Source organism: Phytophthora cinnamomi (genome assembly GCF_018691715.1).
Source record: "Phytophthora cinnamomi strain GKB4 chromosome Unknown Contig30, whole genome shotgun sequence".
NCBI classification, from domain to species: Eukaryota; Oomycota; class Peronosporomycetes; order Peronosporales; family Peronosporaceae; genus Phytophthora; species Phytophthora cinnamomi.
The window spans coordinates 7,488-24,320 of NW_027150963.1; the positions used below are offsets into that span (position 1 = coordinate 7,488).

Genomic DNA, 16,833 nt, shown 5'->3' on the forward strand with positions numbered 1-16,833 from the left:
ACGCGTATCTCATCAAGCATCACCTCGTCTCCTTTTAACTCCCCCCCGTTCGTGTGTGTGGCGGAGACCGAACTCTTCCGGGCACACGTGATGTGATTTCCGGTGTCGGGCCAATAACCTTCAGGCAGAGCGACATCAATGACATCAATGGCCGCGTCGGACACCAAGACTTCGACACCTTTAGCTTGATATACGTGTATTCTGCGGGCGCGGCGCGTTCCTACCTACCTACCTGCTGCTCTTAGTCCCAGTACTTGATGAGGCCGTCCCAGCCGCACGAGATCACCTTGTTACCCGAGCGTGATGCCATAGCGCCCCATCGTCGGCCGCGGTCGTGCGCACGCAGCTTCTTGATCACCTTGGTCGTCTTCCAGTCCCAGAACACGAGCTTGCCCTCGCCATCGCCTGACATGATGTACTGGCTGTTCGGGGAGAAACCGACTGGTACGCGCAGCCGGCGTTCTGGTGGGCCCTGAACACCTTCTTGCGGGTTGATCTTGAACTTGTCCTGCGCTGCACATCGCCGATCTGGTTGTTCAGCGACTGGCTGGCGAAGAAGCCGCCGCTCGGGTGCAGCGTCACGGGCCGGCATCAACGCATGCTCGGCTCCGGAGATGTACTTTGATCGGTACCGGATGCCCTAATTCTGTGACCAGCAGCTTGTCGTCGGAAGTACTCACGAAGCGTTTGTTGTCGTCCACAAACGTCACCGAGTTCACCGCCCGCAAGTGGTGTATGTTGGGTACCCTGCACGATCTCTCACCTGACCGCGTGTCGAACTGCAACCACCATGTTGTTCGAGTCGCCCACCACGAAGTTGGTGTTATCCAGCGGGTAGAACTTGACGGAGCACGGCACACGCCGAGTCGTGAACGAGCGCACGGCCCGCCCTGTTTCCGTGTCCCACAAACTGGACAAACCGGATCGAAGCTGCAGCTCAAGAACTGCCGGCCATCATTGCTGAAGTTGATACCGCGCACCGCACCTCGAGCGCCTTCATACACCCGCTGACACTTGCGTTCGTTGTAGACGTCCTAAATACGTAGGGGACCGTAAGCTGTCCACCGCCCGAGAGCAGCAAGGCGGGCCATACTGCGGAACAGCCTCGGATCGCCTGCACGCCCTGTGTGCCCTGTCCACTTGTGTACACACCCTGGGCAGAAGACCTGGTGATCGCCGTCGTCGGTTTGAGGTGCGGAGGCTCCACCCACGCGCGTCCCGGGTAGCGTCGTACTCCTGGTCTCCCGAGGAACGTGGACTTGCCTCGAGCGCCGTCTGCCCCGCCTTGAGCCCGCCGGGAGCAAGTGCCGTCTTCTCCACCATGCGGTCGAAGTCCATCTCGTCGTCCGCCTTGGCCTCCCGGCTTTGCGTCGCTTGGCCTCCTGGTGTTCCTCCTCAGCGCCTTCTGCTGCTCGGTCATCGTGCCCGCTCCGTCGGTCAGCGCCTGTTCTCCTTGTACGGGGCCCAGATGTCGGTGGCTTCGTCCCCAAAGTCCTTCGGCTGCTGCTCGCCCTTGGAGACGGTCTGGTTCTTCCTCTTCTAGTTGCGTCCTCTCGTAAAGACGTTCTCCGCCCGGGCGACGGTAGACTCAGCCAGCTTCTCCTGGCAGTGCTAGCCGAGGGCGGCGCCCCTTTCGGCTCTGCTTCTGGCGGGTTGCGGCTCAGCGTCTGCTGGAGCGTGCGTGGTACTGGCACTGAAGCAGTCCGGCGTCCGCCTGCTCCACGACGCCCGTGACCACCGCTTGCGCCGCCGGCGCGCAGCGGGTCCGCGAGCGCCAAGTCCGTCGTCGCGCTGCTCTGGGGACCCACGTACGGCGCGCCAGCGTCGACTCCACGGGCAGATTCACGGCCAATTGCGGTCTGCGTATGGCTGTCAGAACGCCGCCTTGTTTGCCCGTTCTGCCGGTCCGAGAGCGCTACGAACGGCGCCGAGTTGACCACGGGGAGAGCGAGAGACGGAGAGTCCGTGGAGCGCGGAGACGTGGAGCGAGGCGCTCCTCCTCGTCGCTAGACGCATACGCACCGAGCGCCCCATGATCGCAGCTTCGACGATGCTCGGGTTAGGCTACTGCTGCTGTGTGGTGCACGCAGAAAAGTGATGTTGTGTGTCGAACACAAGTTTGAAGTTGCACAGCGCCTGTCTCTGCGCGATAGACGGCTGCGTCGTCACGACGCTGCGTGGTTAACATCTCTTACAGCATCCGATATGACTCGTATTGTTGTACAGGTTTAAATAATAGAACACGTTCGTATATACCGGTATATACCGGTTAAAATGAAATGTCTACAGGTGAATACCGGTTTTGAATTTGGTTTGGTTTTGACCGTTACAGTCGGATGCGCGACGCTGCATTGCTCCACCCAATTCCGCTTGACGTCATTAGCCATCTTGCGGAAGAGCAAGCTGATATCGGATTGCCCTGTTCCGGGCGAAGCACCCAGCATCCAAGCACCATCACAATGGCCACGATCTTCGGTCTAAATTCCGCAGAAGGCGCTGCGCTCGTCGCCGCAGATCACGGGCCGCCGCGAGTCCGAGCGCCGCATACCGTCGGGCTTCGGACTCGACGACGCCCATGTTCGACATCGCGGTGCCCGGCGATTCCGGCGCAGACGACGCCCGTCCCGTGGTGTCTGGCGAGCTGCGCGACCAGATCATCGACCGCATTCGGCGTATGTCGACCTCGTTCATCGGAGCATCCTGAGTCGGGTAAGATAATGACGAGTACAGACGAGATGAACGTCGAGGAGCGAGCGCGCAGCCTGTTGATGACGCCGCCGCTGAGACTGCCCACACACGGACGCACCCCCACCAGATGAGGAAATCTGGCCTGAAGGGGCAGCATGCAGCTGCGAGACCTGACTGACTCATCGGCATGATAATGATTTGGTGAATTGTAGGTTGGGGGGCACCATCGGAGACCACGGGCTCATCAACACGGAGCCTGCCCTCCGAAGTCCAGAGATAAGTGACAAAACAACAACGTTGTGGCAACGCCGCTGACGCTGCCTAAGCCGTTTGTCGGAACGGGTATTTTGTTCTGCCCGATGGGTTCCGCAGTGGTGGCATTCTCTTCTCGCCGCTGTGTTTGGCGTTTGTCGCGGCTCACGCTCTACGCAATCGTCATGGCGGTGCTGCAGTGCCCGGAGTTGGTCGGTGGCACGTACGGCCATGTCGGATTCAAAGACGGCTCCTGGGGCGCCGCATTGGTGCAGATTCCATCATCATGATGGATGGCCCTGTCTAAGCTGCACCTTATGTGATTTTTTGTGGCGCAAAATATGGCCGAGGTGCTCTCGCGTTCGGGCCACACTGTGGATACGTCGATGCTTATCCTGCTTCAAATTGCGGTGTATATCCTGCTGTCTTGGATCCGGTGCACATCAGCTATCTCCATTAGCAACCTTATCGCCGCATGTGTTTATCCCGTAGAAGCGGCTCGCCTTCATCCTGGGAACAGCTTCTGGCTACTCACTGGATGGTCCCGCGAAGGATGTCATTTCTTCAACCAGCAGGATTACCCTGCGTTCATCGGCACTTCCGATCTTCACGTTTGAAGGTATTGGTCTTGTGCTACCCACGCAGAGCTCTTTGAACCAGTCACGGTAGCGCTCCTTCGCGTTTGCTATCGTGACGCGGTGGTCGGTCTCTCGTAAATTCTACTCTGTCTTTGCCGGCATCAACTACATCACTTTTTTTGGCAGCAGCATTGCTCCTATGGTCACGTCCAGTCTGCCACGCAATGGTGGTGAGTCGGTGCGCAGTTTGGCATACCAGTTTGCCCAGCTTCTATCGTCATCCTCTGTTCTCTTCCTGCTGTGAAGATCAGGAGGAGATGCTGGCTCCCATGGCGCGCATCCGGCCAGAAGGCTGTGCCAAGAACTGCTTCCGTGTTGTGGCTGTGCTCGCAACTGTCGTGCATCGCCTACTTGGCCAGGGTCTCTCGACCTCTTCTGCTCTTGATCGTCGGTGCTTTCTGCTGCGGTAAGTTTTTCGATCTAACCTGCTTCTTCTGTTGAGTCGGCCGTTATCTTACTTAGGTATTGTCGTGACTAACGTGAGAAAAGTCGAGTTTGCGTACCCTCCGCTGTTCCATCTGAAGCTGAACTCGAACGCGTCGTGGATGGACTAAGATCGTTGACAATGTCCGTGATCACGGTGGGTTGCTCACGTTCTTCTACGGACGTACTCGAACCTCCAATCCTGGAGCAAGTAGGGATGCCTCCACGTTGAAGGAATGTGCTGCTACCCATGTACTGAAAGCAACTGGTCATCCGATCGTAGCAGAGTACCTAAGAAGATCCAATCCATCGAGCTTGAAGGTGTAGCAACACAGCAAATAGCAAATAGCAAAACCCTCACACCTCAATTGGCAGCCTCTGCCCGACCTAACAACTTGAAACGCGGTCAAATCCCATTCCGTCTTGCATGCAGACTTCAACACAAAATAATAGAGAGAAGGAGATGGCGATTTCTAAAACATGTAGACTAGGGCAGGACTAGGAAAGTCACTTCCTGCGTGCCACATCAGTCCGAGCGTCAATCCTGAGCTTATCGTCCTCTGACCTTTGGGGCGAGGTGAAGCGCATTAGCCCATTCGTCGATGGCGTACTCGACGACCACGCGGCTGCATGCGACATGAGGTGACCTGCTCGACAGCGGCGGCCTTGGTTGAACATATTTAAATACCGGAGCGCGAACTGAGCCCACGGGCCTCCATGGCTGATGATGACGCGGTCGCCTCCTTCTGCCGCCGCTGTTGTTCTTGAGCGTGATGTGCCGGCGCCCAGGTCGCCGTGAGACCGAGAACTTGACGCCCTCCTGCCCACGGCGATGCCGTCGGTCGCCCATGGTCTGGCGGTCGCGGCAGATGCGCTGGAACTCGCCTGATGGCATGCGCACGGTGGCTCACATACCGGCTGCCGGGATGCTCCAGGTGCTCGCTGTCGATGTCCATCAACTTGAGCGAAAAGTCGGATCACGCGGTCGCCGGCCGCCACAAATAAGCCAAAGGTTAGAGGGGAAATCGGATAAAATCGCAAATGTGGCAAAAAATCCGGCAAAACGGCAAACGCACAGGTGGCCTTCGAACATGATGTTGAGCGCGTCGCCGTTGTCCTCCGCCGAGAAGCGGACAGGGTCGTCGTTGCCGAGCACTTGAGATCTTGACAGCGACGCCGTCTGCACGCCCAGCGAGATGTTGGGTCGCAGCGGTAGTGCTCGAAGCCCCGAGCGCAGCAGCAGCGACAATCGAGCGACACGTGCGAGCCGTCCATGGACTGCAGCGCCAGGCCCGACTGTGCAGTCGATGTTGCCCGGAGATGAGTCTTCATATCTCCACGATGAGCTTCAATGATGCGGCCCTGGGGAGTCTGGCCCGAACATGGCGGTTAAGCGTGCTAAAACGGTTAGTGGAGCCGAGCTGGGGCGAGGCAAAGCCGACTGTTAGGCGAAGTGTTATGAGAACTGGCAAGGATTTTAGGCGCTGGATGGAGGCGGGACGGAGGGGGAGAAGATGAACCACTGGCGATTTGTATGCTGCGTGGAGGGTGACGCTCTCCGCCAAAATGGCATTTGCGCGAATCAGAGCGAGGAAACAAGTGAGAGTGGACACCGGATTGAGGATAATATGGGGTACGTCGCAGCGTAACCTGAACTTCAACATGTAACCCTCAAGATCTGTGCGGCGCAGCATCTACGGCAATCTGTCCAGGCGACCTGAGCTGCTCCAGCTTCTAACGCGGTTGTGCTGTCGGAACGCGATTGGGGAGAGTGGTGCGGATATGATGTGCCCCCCAGCGCTTGGAGATGCACAGCCTGCGACCGGAGCTGATATTCGGTGGTAGGTGCTAATGGTGCTGGTCCTTCACGGGCTTTAGACACTCGTTGTGGCAGCGAACTGAGGTGAGGATTTGGTCCGCTTCCAGTGTTGCTTGATTGGGTTTGCGCAGCGTTCCTGCTTGTTGTGGTGCTAATCGTGACGCTACTCGGTGGCAATCATCGACGGGCTCCAGAAGAAATGATGCTGCAGAGCGTCGAACGAGTGGGTCGGCGGTCGGGACGTGGTTCAACTGGCTGTTGCTGCTGCGTTAGGTTCTCTGGTGGCGATCGCGATTGGCGATGGAGAGCGGTGGCGTCGCCTTTGCGACGTAAGCGTCCCTGAGCAAGGAGCGGCCGAAAGGTTGAGTCGTCTTGGGCTCTCGGTGCTGTTCGAGCTTGCTGTCGGAGCCGGGTCTGGGTTCATCTTGATTGTTGCTTGAAGATGTCTCTGGCAAGTATAAATGATTTGGCAATGCGGCAACCGGTTATGACGTGATGCTCTTACGTCGGCAATGCTGGCAAACCTCTTCTGTGCAATACGCAATCTCTGATCGCCTGGTTTGAGCGGTTTTGCACGATGAGGAGAACGCGTGCTGATTGGGAGCTGCCGCTGTTTCGAAACAACTGGATCTTGCAACACTATGGCTTCGCAGTGCCGTCCAGATCTTCAAACAGTATTGATGATAAGCCGCTAGACCTACAACAAATGTCGAGTTAGAGCCCTGATCATAGTTTCAATTTATCTTTCATCTTACATCACAACACTCGGTTCGACTGGAGCACATGCTAAAATGAATGATGCCACGTCCTTTCTTCTGAAAGCTAAACTGGCATAACGAGCACCAATTACGTGATCATAGCGTCAGCAGGGCACCATATGCAACTTTATTGGTGTAATTTACAGGACTCGGCGGGTCGCAGCGCCCATTGTCCACGTGGTCACGTAGTTCCGTGCGAGTGAATACTGCGCCACAATGTGAACACTTGCAACAAGCACTGTGCTCACAGCGCAGGATCTGCTAGTGTTTCTTCTGCTTTCACACACAAGTGTGCATTCTGGGCAATGCTGATGCCGTTCTTATTCACTGTAGAATGTTATTGTGGCAGATAGAGCATTCAAATCCGTGTTCACTCATCGCAAAACCACAGCAAATGCTGTCAAACTACAACATCATGAACTAGTATTCGTGACGTACCTTGTGATAAGCTGGGTTCTTGGTGCAGCGCAGCGTAATGAATTTCCAGTTCGTCGAGGATACATCAGCCAAACACAATTTTGCATCTGTGAGTCATCGGCCTGTTGCTGCTGAAATCAGAAGAAGCTTGATTCAGCACTCTAATATGTGCGTTTGAGCATTCGTCCCTTCGTAGATTTTGACTGTAGATATCTCCGAGATACTGTGTGGTCTATAATTCGTGGTTGCGTGCAGTCCCAAAGCATATCCAGGAGTTGAAAACGGTCCTGAGATAGACGAAGCTGGGTAGCTAGCACCGATGAATCCGAAGCTGCAGCAAGTGCATCGATAGAAGTAGGTCTTTACTTTTGTCTCGGATAATTTGTTGTGCTTTTTGTCAAACTATTCAGAGAAAGTTTGCGTGGATGCATTCTCATATCCCTGTTGTCAGTTGAGGATCAGGGGCGGTAGCTGAGCTTTCCACGTACGCCATCTTCTCAGTTTCTTCCATAGCATAGCCTGGAAGTCAAACTATTATAGTGGGTGCTGGGTTGCGGTCAGCATACAGAATTGGGTTCGAAACCAGTGCAGCTTCATTTGATGAAGATGAATTTTGCTGTTGACGGGCGCTTTAGGATCAGATTTCTGAAGAGCAACGGGAACAATCAGCTTATTTGGTCAAACTTGCGCAAGAATTCAACAGTACCACCACTGAGTCATGAAGTTCGTCTCCAGGTCAACATCGCTGCATAAGCGTAATCCACTCGACGCTGGTTTCAATTCTGCTACGCGTACGTAGTAGCGCACATTGCCATACTCGATTACGATCGTCGAGTTCACGCTCGGACGAGTATCTGCGGGAGACAGTTTCATCAACAGCTACCATATCGTTCTTAATTATTCCCAAACATGCACCATTTTTCAGTCGATGCTCTTAGTACCTTAGGGTCCAATTTCTGCAACCAAGTCCAGGAAGCCTGTAGTTTCGGTCTGTAATCGACAGTCACCATTGAGGAAGGTTGTGTACTAGATACGATGACTGACCCTCCTTCCGGCACATGTAGGTTCTGCATTAGTGCAGTATGTGGTCGGAAAACTTGGGCCTTCTGGAGCACTGAACCCTGGACGGAGTTCAATACTGGAGGCAGGCAATCAGCAATTCCTCGGCTACGTTTACCCTGACAGCTCGGACCTGACCATAGTACATCGCGTTGGAGATTATTCCCTTCACCAAGTAGTATTCGAGCCGACGTACCGTGAAAAGGAATGGTGTTGGGATTTTCGAGCACTGCAACCTGGCAGGATTTTGTACGTACAACATTTGTGTATTTGCACAGGAAAACAATATGCCTCGATAGCACGCACCGAGGTAGAACAACTTTGTCGCCAAACTCGAGGTGAGGTAATCTACCAGCGAAACAGAAAGCGATAGTCATTCATTGTCATGTCGTCATCATGATGGTACGCACGTACACGCGACCGAGGCAAGCTTTCCAGAGAAGCATTGCAGTTTATCTCGATAGAAGGGAGGCCCATCTTCACCTGAGCGGGCAGTTCTTGTTTCCCAGGGCGGCCATCCAGCTTTGATGAAATGGTCCGCGAACCCTAAATTTACGCGTAGGTTTTATCACATGAACACCATTCGTGAATGGGTCCGACTCCAGCGCAGTCGAATGACCGGCATATAAGGCGGCCCCTAATGATACGGTTCATTTGCCTGAGCGAGTAGTGAGCTGGCTGGTGCATCATCGACGAGCACTAACGAAGTTGTCAGCTTATACACCTAAGAATGACCGCCTTCATCGCGCAGAGGAACTTGGCGTCAGCAACGGATAGCCTGCTGGCAGATTACGCACGCTTCCCAAAGCGAAGTTTGGCATTGACAAGTTGTCATCCGACTAACTTACCAGCTACGACTCGTGCAAGCTCCAAGGCTCCTCACCGCCTTCATACCATCAACTTTTCACTCGACCATGAGCCCGAACATCCCTGACCAAGACGCTGCCCAGCGAGCCCGAAATGCCAATGGTTGGCCTGGGCGGTATCTCTCCGAGCCCGGAGCGGAGACCTACAACGCCGTCCCTCTCTCGCTCTGCAGGCTACCGTACATCGACACGGCCCAATACTACGAGAACGAGGCCGACGTTGGTCGCGCCATCAAGGAGGCATCCTCGTGACGAGATCTTCGTGACCACCCAAACTCTTCATCACCAATCAGGTTACAACAACGCTCTAGCGTAGGCCAGAAGGCCAGCAACGAGAAGCTCGGCCTCGGCTACATCGACCGTACTCCTTCACGCCCCAGGTGAGGTCTCCACGCGCGACGAGTCTTGGCGTGCTCTGGAAGAAATCTCCACCGAGCAAGGCATCCTTCGAGAACATTGGCGTCTTAACTTCAGCGAGGCTCACTTGGAGAATTCCTGAAAACGGCCAAAGTGAATAGCTCGCCTGAACAAGTGGAGCTCGCATCCGTGGATGATGCGTCGTCGTTGGTCATACGCAATTGTGAGCATGGCATTCTCCTGCAGGCCTATCTGCCCCTTTGCATTCGGGCGGCGCAAGATGGATGACCCCACGCTCTCGAGATTGCCTAACGATGTAGGCGCCATCAGCCTGCCCAGGTGCTGGTGGCCTTCAGCTTGGCAAAACGACTTCACGACGCTACCCAAGTCCGTGGACTTCTGACCGCCAGAAACTCAACCTGATGGAGCGAAAGTCGATTGAGCGTTTCGCAGGTCGCTGCTTGCAGCCCTGACGAGTATCCGTGGTTGGCTGGGGACCCTACTAGAGACCACGCGCGTGGTTGTAGGGGCTTCCTGGCCTCTATGGAGGACAAGAGGGAATCAATCGTTGTTTCCAGAAGGCCGTCTGGTGGTTGAGTTGTCTTCATACACATCGCATCTACCGCTTGTGAATAGTTTGTGCTCCACGCCTTCATTTTGAAGTACATTCTGGGTAAAGTAGCAGGTAGTGGCGGAGAAATCGTTTCGCCGTCCAAATTGCCATCGCACAGCCTGAGTTGAGAGGTGGCATTCTGTCGAGACGCGTGGTTGGGCGCAAATTCGGAAAAATGAAGCCGGAATGTTGAGTTTTCACCCGTAGGATCATTACAGGAAATGACTCCGATAGCTAAGCGATGCTGCTGCACGAGCTTTGGATGCACCCTCCCGGTTCTCTACATTTCGTTAATAGCATGTACACGTGTTGTATTGTTTTCAAATTCAGCCGAGACACAAGGAATTGCCGGTTATAAAAATGATGCGATGGATGAGCACTGTGCTCATATCATTCCTTTGAGAATTATCTCAAAGGTTGAAACGATATGGTTCCATTTGCCAGAGCGAGTAGTGGAAGTGGCTGGTGCATCATCGACGACACTAACGAAGCTTAAGTCAGTTTACGCACTCGAAGAATGACTCCGCCTTCATCGTGCAATGTGCCCTTGTGCGTCGAGCAAACGGATAGCTTCAGTTGCTACAGATTACGCACGCCTTCGAAAGGAAGTTGGCATTGATCGTGTCATTCCACAAATCCTTACTCCAGCTACGGACTCTAAAAAAGCCCTTAGCCTCACCCGCCTTTCACCATCCAACTCTTCACCTTCGACCATGAGCCCGGAACATCCCGACCAAGACGCTGCCCAGCGGAGCCGAAATGCCAGGTTGCCTGGCGTGTATCTCCGAGCCTCGGAGCGAGATCCATACAACGCCGTCCTTCTGCTTCAGCAGGCTACTCGCCAATCGACACCGGGTTCCACATACTACGAGAACGAGGCCGACGTTAGTCCGCCATCAAGACTATCCGCATCCTCGTGACGAGGTTTCGTGACCACCAAACTCTCATCCCTAACTGGAGTTACAACAACGTTCTAGCGGCCACGAAGGCCAGCAACGAGAAGCTCGGCCTCGGCTACATCGACCTGTACCTCCTCACGCCCCCCGGGGTGAGGTCTCCACGCGACGAGTCTTTGGCGTGCTCTGAAGAATCTCTTACATGAGCAAGGCATCCTTTTCGAGACATTGGCGTCTCCAACTTCAGCGAGGCTCACGAGCAGAGTTCCTGAAACGGCCAAAGTGAAGCCCGCTGTGAACCAAGTGAGCTGCATCCGTGGATGATGCGTCCGTCGTTGGTCGGAAGTACTGCCAGGAGCATGGCATTCTCCGCAGGCCTACTCCGCCCCTTGCTCGAGCGCGCAAGATGGATGACCCACGTTCAGGCATTTGCCACGATGTGGCGCCATCGCTGCCCAGGTGCTGGTGGCCTTCAGCTTGGCAGAACGACTTCACGACGCCACCCAAGTCCGTGGACCCTGACCGCCAGAAACTCAACCTGGATGGAGCGAAAGTCAGTTGAGCGCTCGCAGGTCGCTGCTTGCAGCCCTGACGAGTATCTCGTGGTTGGCTGGGGACCCTACTAGAGACCACGCCTGTAAGGTTGAGTTATTCCGCTCTTATGGAGGCCAAGTGGAAGCAACCGTTGTGCTCCAGAAGGCAGTCTGTAGGCTGAGTTGTCTTTCAATACCACATCGCATCTACCTTGCATGAATAGTTTTGTGCTCCACGCATTCACTTTGAAGTACATTCACTCCTACCAAGTCACATATGATTCAGAAATATAGGGTAGCCTCTTTGGCAGTGCTGTCTCAATCAATACAGCATTTACCTCTCGTCCCAACGTTCTACTACACACGTCACAGAAACTTGGGTCTGTTGATAGGAGAGACGTGTGTCCCAAAGGACCAATAGCGCATGAACAGAGATCCCAGTCAAATGAAAAGCCGGCAACAGCTTCAACTACGACGACAATTTGCAGTGACGTCAGCCCTCCTCGAAAGCGATATTCGCGTATCGATTGCATCAGCAAAACGTTATAGCAATCCTACCGCATCCTAAAGTCCTCTGAGTTATTCTTTCAGCTGAGCCATTCCCATCTTCCAAGCTACTACCAAGTTTCCAAGCATCCAAGCGTCCTTACGTCGATGAGTGCCAGCATCGAAACCTAAGACTCTGCCAGCGGCGCTCAAGATCCCAGCGCTCGTCGGACTGGGCGTGTATCGTCGGAGCCCGGTGCTGAAACCTACAACGCCGTGCAGTTTCCGCTCTCAAGCAGGATATTGTCACGTTGACACTGCCCAGTACTACCGGAACGAAGCCGACGTCGGTCGAGCCATCGAGGATCCGGTATCCCCGAGGAGATTTCGACCAGCAAGTTGTTCGTCCAGAACGGTAGAGAAGGTCTCTATGACGACCAAGGAGAGCAACAGAAGCTGTCCGGCTACATTGATCTTGTACCTTCGTTCACGCCCTCTGGGCGACTCTGCCACTCGCGACTGAGACTGGCGTGTCTTTTTGAGGAGCTTCCAGGAGCAGGGATGAGGATTGGCTGTGACCAGGCACTTAAAACTCTGGACTGTAGTCAACCCGCGACTAGTTACTGGCTGCGCACAGTCCCGTCGCCAAGGAGAATCGGCATTTTCCTGAGGCGTACTCGCCGCTGGCGAAGGCTTGCGAGTTCGCGGACCGACGCTGAACGAGGATCGCGAATGAGGTGGGTAGCACCTGCAGGTAGGTTCTAGTGATGGTTCAGCCTGCAGAACGACTTCATACGCTGCCCAATGCGGTGAACCTGGACCGCCAGAAGTGCACAGATTCAGGCGCAACGTCAAACTGACGCCTGCGCAGATGAGAGATTGGCGGCGCTGGACGAGTATCCTCGTCACTGGTCTGGGACCCGACATAGGACCATGCCGTGTAAGCCGGTTATGACACCGTAGCTCGTCTCTGTGCTTGATCAACCCACAGGAAGTTTGTATCTCGGAATTATAGCTCCTGGTGCCCGACAGCCAAAGCGCAAGATATCTAACACTGCAAGATGATCACCAACGCTGTATGTTATCCTTACTACCAAAGCACCACTCGCTTCGCGACGGAGTATAGACTTTAGATTGGCCCTCCACGCTGGAGGCTTGCATGCCTACGCTTCACTGCGGCAGTGGCGTCCCTGTTCCGCTTGCTGTCTTATGGTGCTCTCTGCACTACTCGCAGGCGTTAAGATAGTAATACAGTAGTTGGACCCCGCAGTAGCCCGACACCCAATCCGGCTGATTCGGAGATGCTCTCCCCATTGAAATCGCACCCGGCAGTCTGAAGACGGTTACGATAGCGACGCTCGCACGCGTTGGGATAGCTTGTTTGTTGAGGAAGCGAAGGCGGCAGCGGATTTGGCCGGGTCCGATCTCCAGCCACTCGAGACGACTCGACAATGAATGTGACTCGCCATCTCCAAGTACGATCAGTGTCTGCTGGTGCAGGGCCCCGGCCGCTTGAAACAAATGTGCAACGGTTTGACTACCCCATTTCGAGCGACTTTAAGACATTGTGGAAGCCTACGTTCAGGCCAACTGAACGTGGGAGGCAGAAGAGCATACACACCCCAAAGACATTCTGTTCATGACGATCGGCGCGCTGGACACTTCGGGAGTTGAACCGTCAGTCCTAATGTTTGAAATTGACCGTCTCCCTTCCAAAAGATGGTCTGCGCAGTTCCTCGTGATAGGATCGACGTTCTGATCGAAACCTTCGCACAGCAGAAGAAAAACGCTGGACGATCAGCAGTTAACTATCTTTAAGTAGCTCTACTACCGTCATGAGGTTCCCGAGTGCACATACCACGGACGTGGTGTTCCAGCAAGAATAAACCCAGTAAAGGCAACTAAACCACGCCAAAAAATTACTACAGTGAAAAAACACCTCCACGGCTACATAGTGAAATACCGGTATTTCGGCAAGAGAACACCGACAGGATGCGATCAACTCGTACGGGGTTTGAACTCGCTGTTGCTTCGATGATGCGACCATGTTCAAAGACAACGGCGACTTCACACGAACGGATGCGCAAGCTGCCAAACGAGTCTGAGCTAAACGATGAAGGCCCATTACCATCGGTATCCTCGGCGTGAACAATTGGCATTGCAACCAATTCCCTAACTAGATTACGACCAGGACTGCATCATGCGCATGAGCAGGCTTTGTATCATTTCCTAAGTCTGTCAACAGCAGCCGCAAGCCGACAACCCAGTTCGTTTGTCCATGAGCGCCAACGTCCTGACCTAAGACGCTGCCCAGCGGAGCCAAGATCCTCGTCGTCGGCCTCGGCTGTAATCAGTCCGAGCCTGGCCCTCGAGACCACAACGCTGTTCTTGTCAGCGCTGGCTGGTACGCCACATTGATACCGCGCAACATTGAGAATGAGGCGACGTCGGCCGCGCCATGAAGGACTCCCGGGTGTCCTGACGTGATGATCTTCGTCACCAGCAAATTGTCAATTCAACGGGATGAGAACGCCATCACCACCACGAAAACCAGCAACGAGAAGATAGACCTCGGCTACATCGACTTGTATCTCGCTCCATGCCCCTGCCGAGTCCACGACTGAGACGAAACCTGGCGCGCGCTCGAAGAATTGCAGGAGCAAGGGCATCCCAAAGACATTGGCGTGTCCACATTTCGGCGAGGCGCACTCTCGAGAAGCTGTGATAGCACCGCCAAGGTCATCGGCTGTCAACCGTAGGTGGAGCCGCATCCGTGGCTCATGCGCCCCACTCTCGTTAAGTTCCAATGAGAACGGCATCCAGCTCGAGGCCTACTCGCCTCTGGCCAGGGCTCAGAAAATGACCGACCGACTTCCGCTCGGAGGTCGCCAACGAAGTCAACGCGAGCCCCTGTCCAGGTGCTGGTGGCGTTCAGTCTGGCCAATGGCTTCGTCACGTTGCCCAAGTCGGTGCACACCGAGCGTCAGAAGACCAACCCAGAGCCGCCAACATCAAGTTGACTCCGACCGATCGTGAAGCTCGCAGCTTTGACGAGTACCTGGTCACGTGCTGGGACCCCATCATAGGAGACACGCTCTAGGGCTCAGAGGCCCACTCAGCGTCTCATGAACTACTAACTGACGCTGGAATCACCCTCACATGAGCCTCTTTGATCTCGAATTCTCACCGTCTTGACCTCGGCCGTGGGTATTGAGACCCTCGAGCTTCTTCTGAGCTCGAGCTCGTTCACGCTCGTCCATCCGGTTCTCGACCTGCCGTGCCGAGCATTAGAGCCTTGAGCCGCCGACGCGTTCGGCGCAATGTCGCTCCTTCCCCGAGAGTCTCGCACCATCCACGCGTCGAGGTTGTACGCGGAGTTCCGCCTATCTTGCGTCCGTTGTCTGCCAAGACCAAAACCGTCAGCTGTGGAGTTGTTTATTGCATAACTTTTGATCGAGACCTACCTGGAGCTACGCAACGGGTATCACCATAAAGAAAGCGGCGTTCTCTCCATCCTCGAGCGGGAGGCGAGCGGTGATGCCGTCTGTAGCGCGAGTATGTCCGACTGCGACTCTGACTGCGACTGCGACTTCGAATTGCGACGCCTTGAGCGGCGATCTCGACGGGGAAAGTTGCTACATCTATCCGAAGACGACGCACATCGCTTGAACTGGTCGAGGAACCTTTCGCGCCGAGCTGGCGCGCACGGCGAGCAGGAGACGTCGGCGGCGTCAGCGAACCACACCTCGATGTCACTGTGACACGGCTCGTAATCCAGATACCCCGTCTGAGTGGACGGACGATTCGAAGGGGATACACGCATCTGCAGCAACGCATACCGGTTGAATGAGCCATCTGACAGCGAATTCTATGAAGATCACCCTCTATAACCCGATGGAGGGTTGTATCGCGTGTGCGCTAAGTGGGACGTCGGCTCCGACGACTCACGCAAACTTGCGGCTTACTTCCAGAACTTCCTGGCTCGCAACAACCGGCAACAGTGCAAAACTGTGCGTGGCAAATTGACACACCTAACGCTTTGCCAGCTCCGGCACTCACCTATCTTTATTCTGTCCCGCATACCCAGTCCCAACCCGTTCACTCGTCACCCATCGTCCCCACTCAAAGACCCCAAAACCCGCCGCCTAGGGTTGCAGCGGGGACCGTCATGACTACCCAGTCCCAGTCGCAGCCATCCCAGCCCCTGCCACGAACCGGAGCCCTCCCGTCGAGAAGCCCCGCGACCTGGCTCGCCCCACTCCACCGCCGAGTCGCCCACTACGCATGGCGCGCGTCGCCCTGCTTCTCCTTCATGTTCGCGTCCAGTGTGAGCGCATCGGGACGCCGCCGCGGCACCTGGACGTCGATGAGCTGGGGACGCCCCGTGCACACGCCCATTGTAGCACCGTGAGTCCCGCACTTGACCTCCTGAGCAAAACCAAATTCCACGGACGTGACCGTCGGAATGGTTCACCACTGGATACCACGCGACCGTTGACGTACCAGACAGCGCTGAGTCCCCGACAGCAGAGCGGTAAAGTCGTCCATGGCGGGTACCTGGCAGCATCGAGTCCCCGTGCGCGGCGGTGCCTCATTGGAAACGCGCAGTATCTGACTGCGGGAGCACGGACTTGTGCTCAAGACGCAGGACGCAGCGACGCCGCTGTTCGAGGTGTGAACTTCACGGCGCACTTCGAGGCTGCTGCAGGAGAAACTGCAGGGAGATCGGACGTCGAGCAGCGGGAGCTTGGAGCGAGCAGGTGGCCATGCTGAGACGCCTACGCGGACCCAGCGGAGAAGCACTCGAGGACGTCGGGCCATCCCGAACTCCGGGTCGTTGGTTCTGGTCTCGCTACGTGGGAGGTCTACGGGTACCAGAAACTCCGGCGAAGGCGGTCGAAGTGCCGCTCTTCCTGGAAAGTAGAGACGAGGGCGGACCGTACAGCGTGGACAGAATGCGTCCGCTATATGATTGAAGCGCACAAGCGTGCTCTGGTTGCAGGCTGATCTGGAGAAAGGTCAAAGTGA

At 55.3% G+C, this 16,833-nt stretch overlaps 1 protein-coding gene across 1 annotated transcript; it reads right to left on the reverse strand.

Annotated features, from left to right (window-relative positions):
• Window positions 1-241: 241 nt before the first annotated feature.
• IUM83_10128 (putative pre-mRNA splicing factor) lies at window positions 242-5,250 on the reverse strand (the record flags this gene model as incomplete). The annotated part of the gene is made up of 4 exons (XM_067934614.1): window positions 242-422; window positions 764-890; window positions 1,212-1,363; window positions 5,078-5,250. The coding sequence occupies 4 exons, from the start codon at window positions 5,248-5,250 to the stop codon at window positions 242-244; spliced, it is 633 nt and encodes a 210-aa protein (XP_067793175.1).
• Between the last annotated feature and the right edge of the window lie 11,583 nt (window positions 5,251-16,833).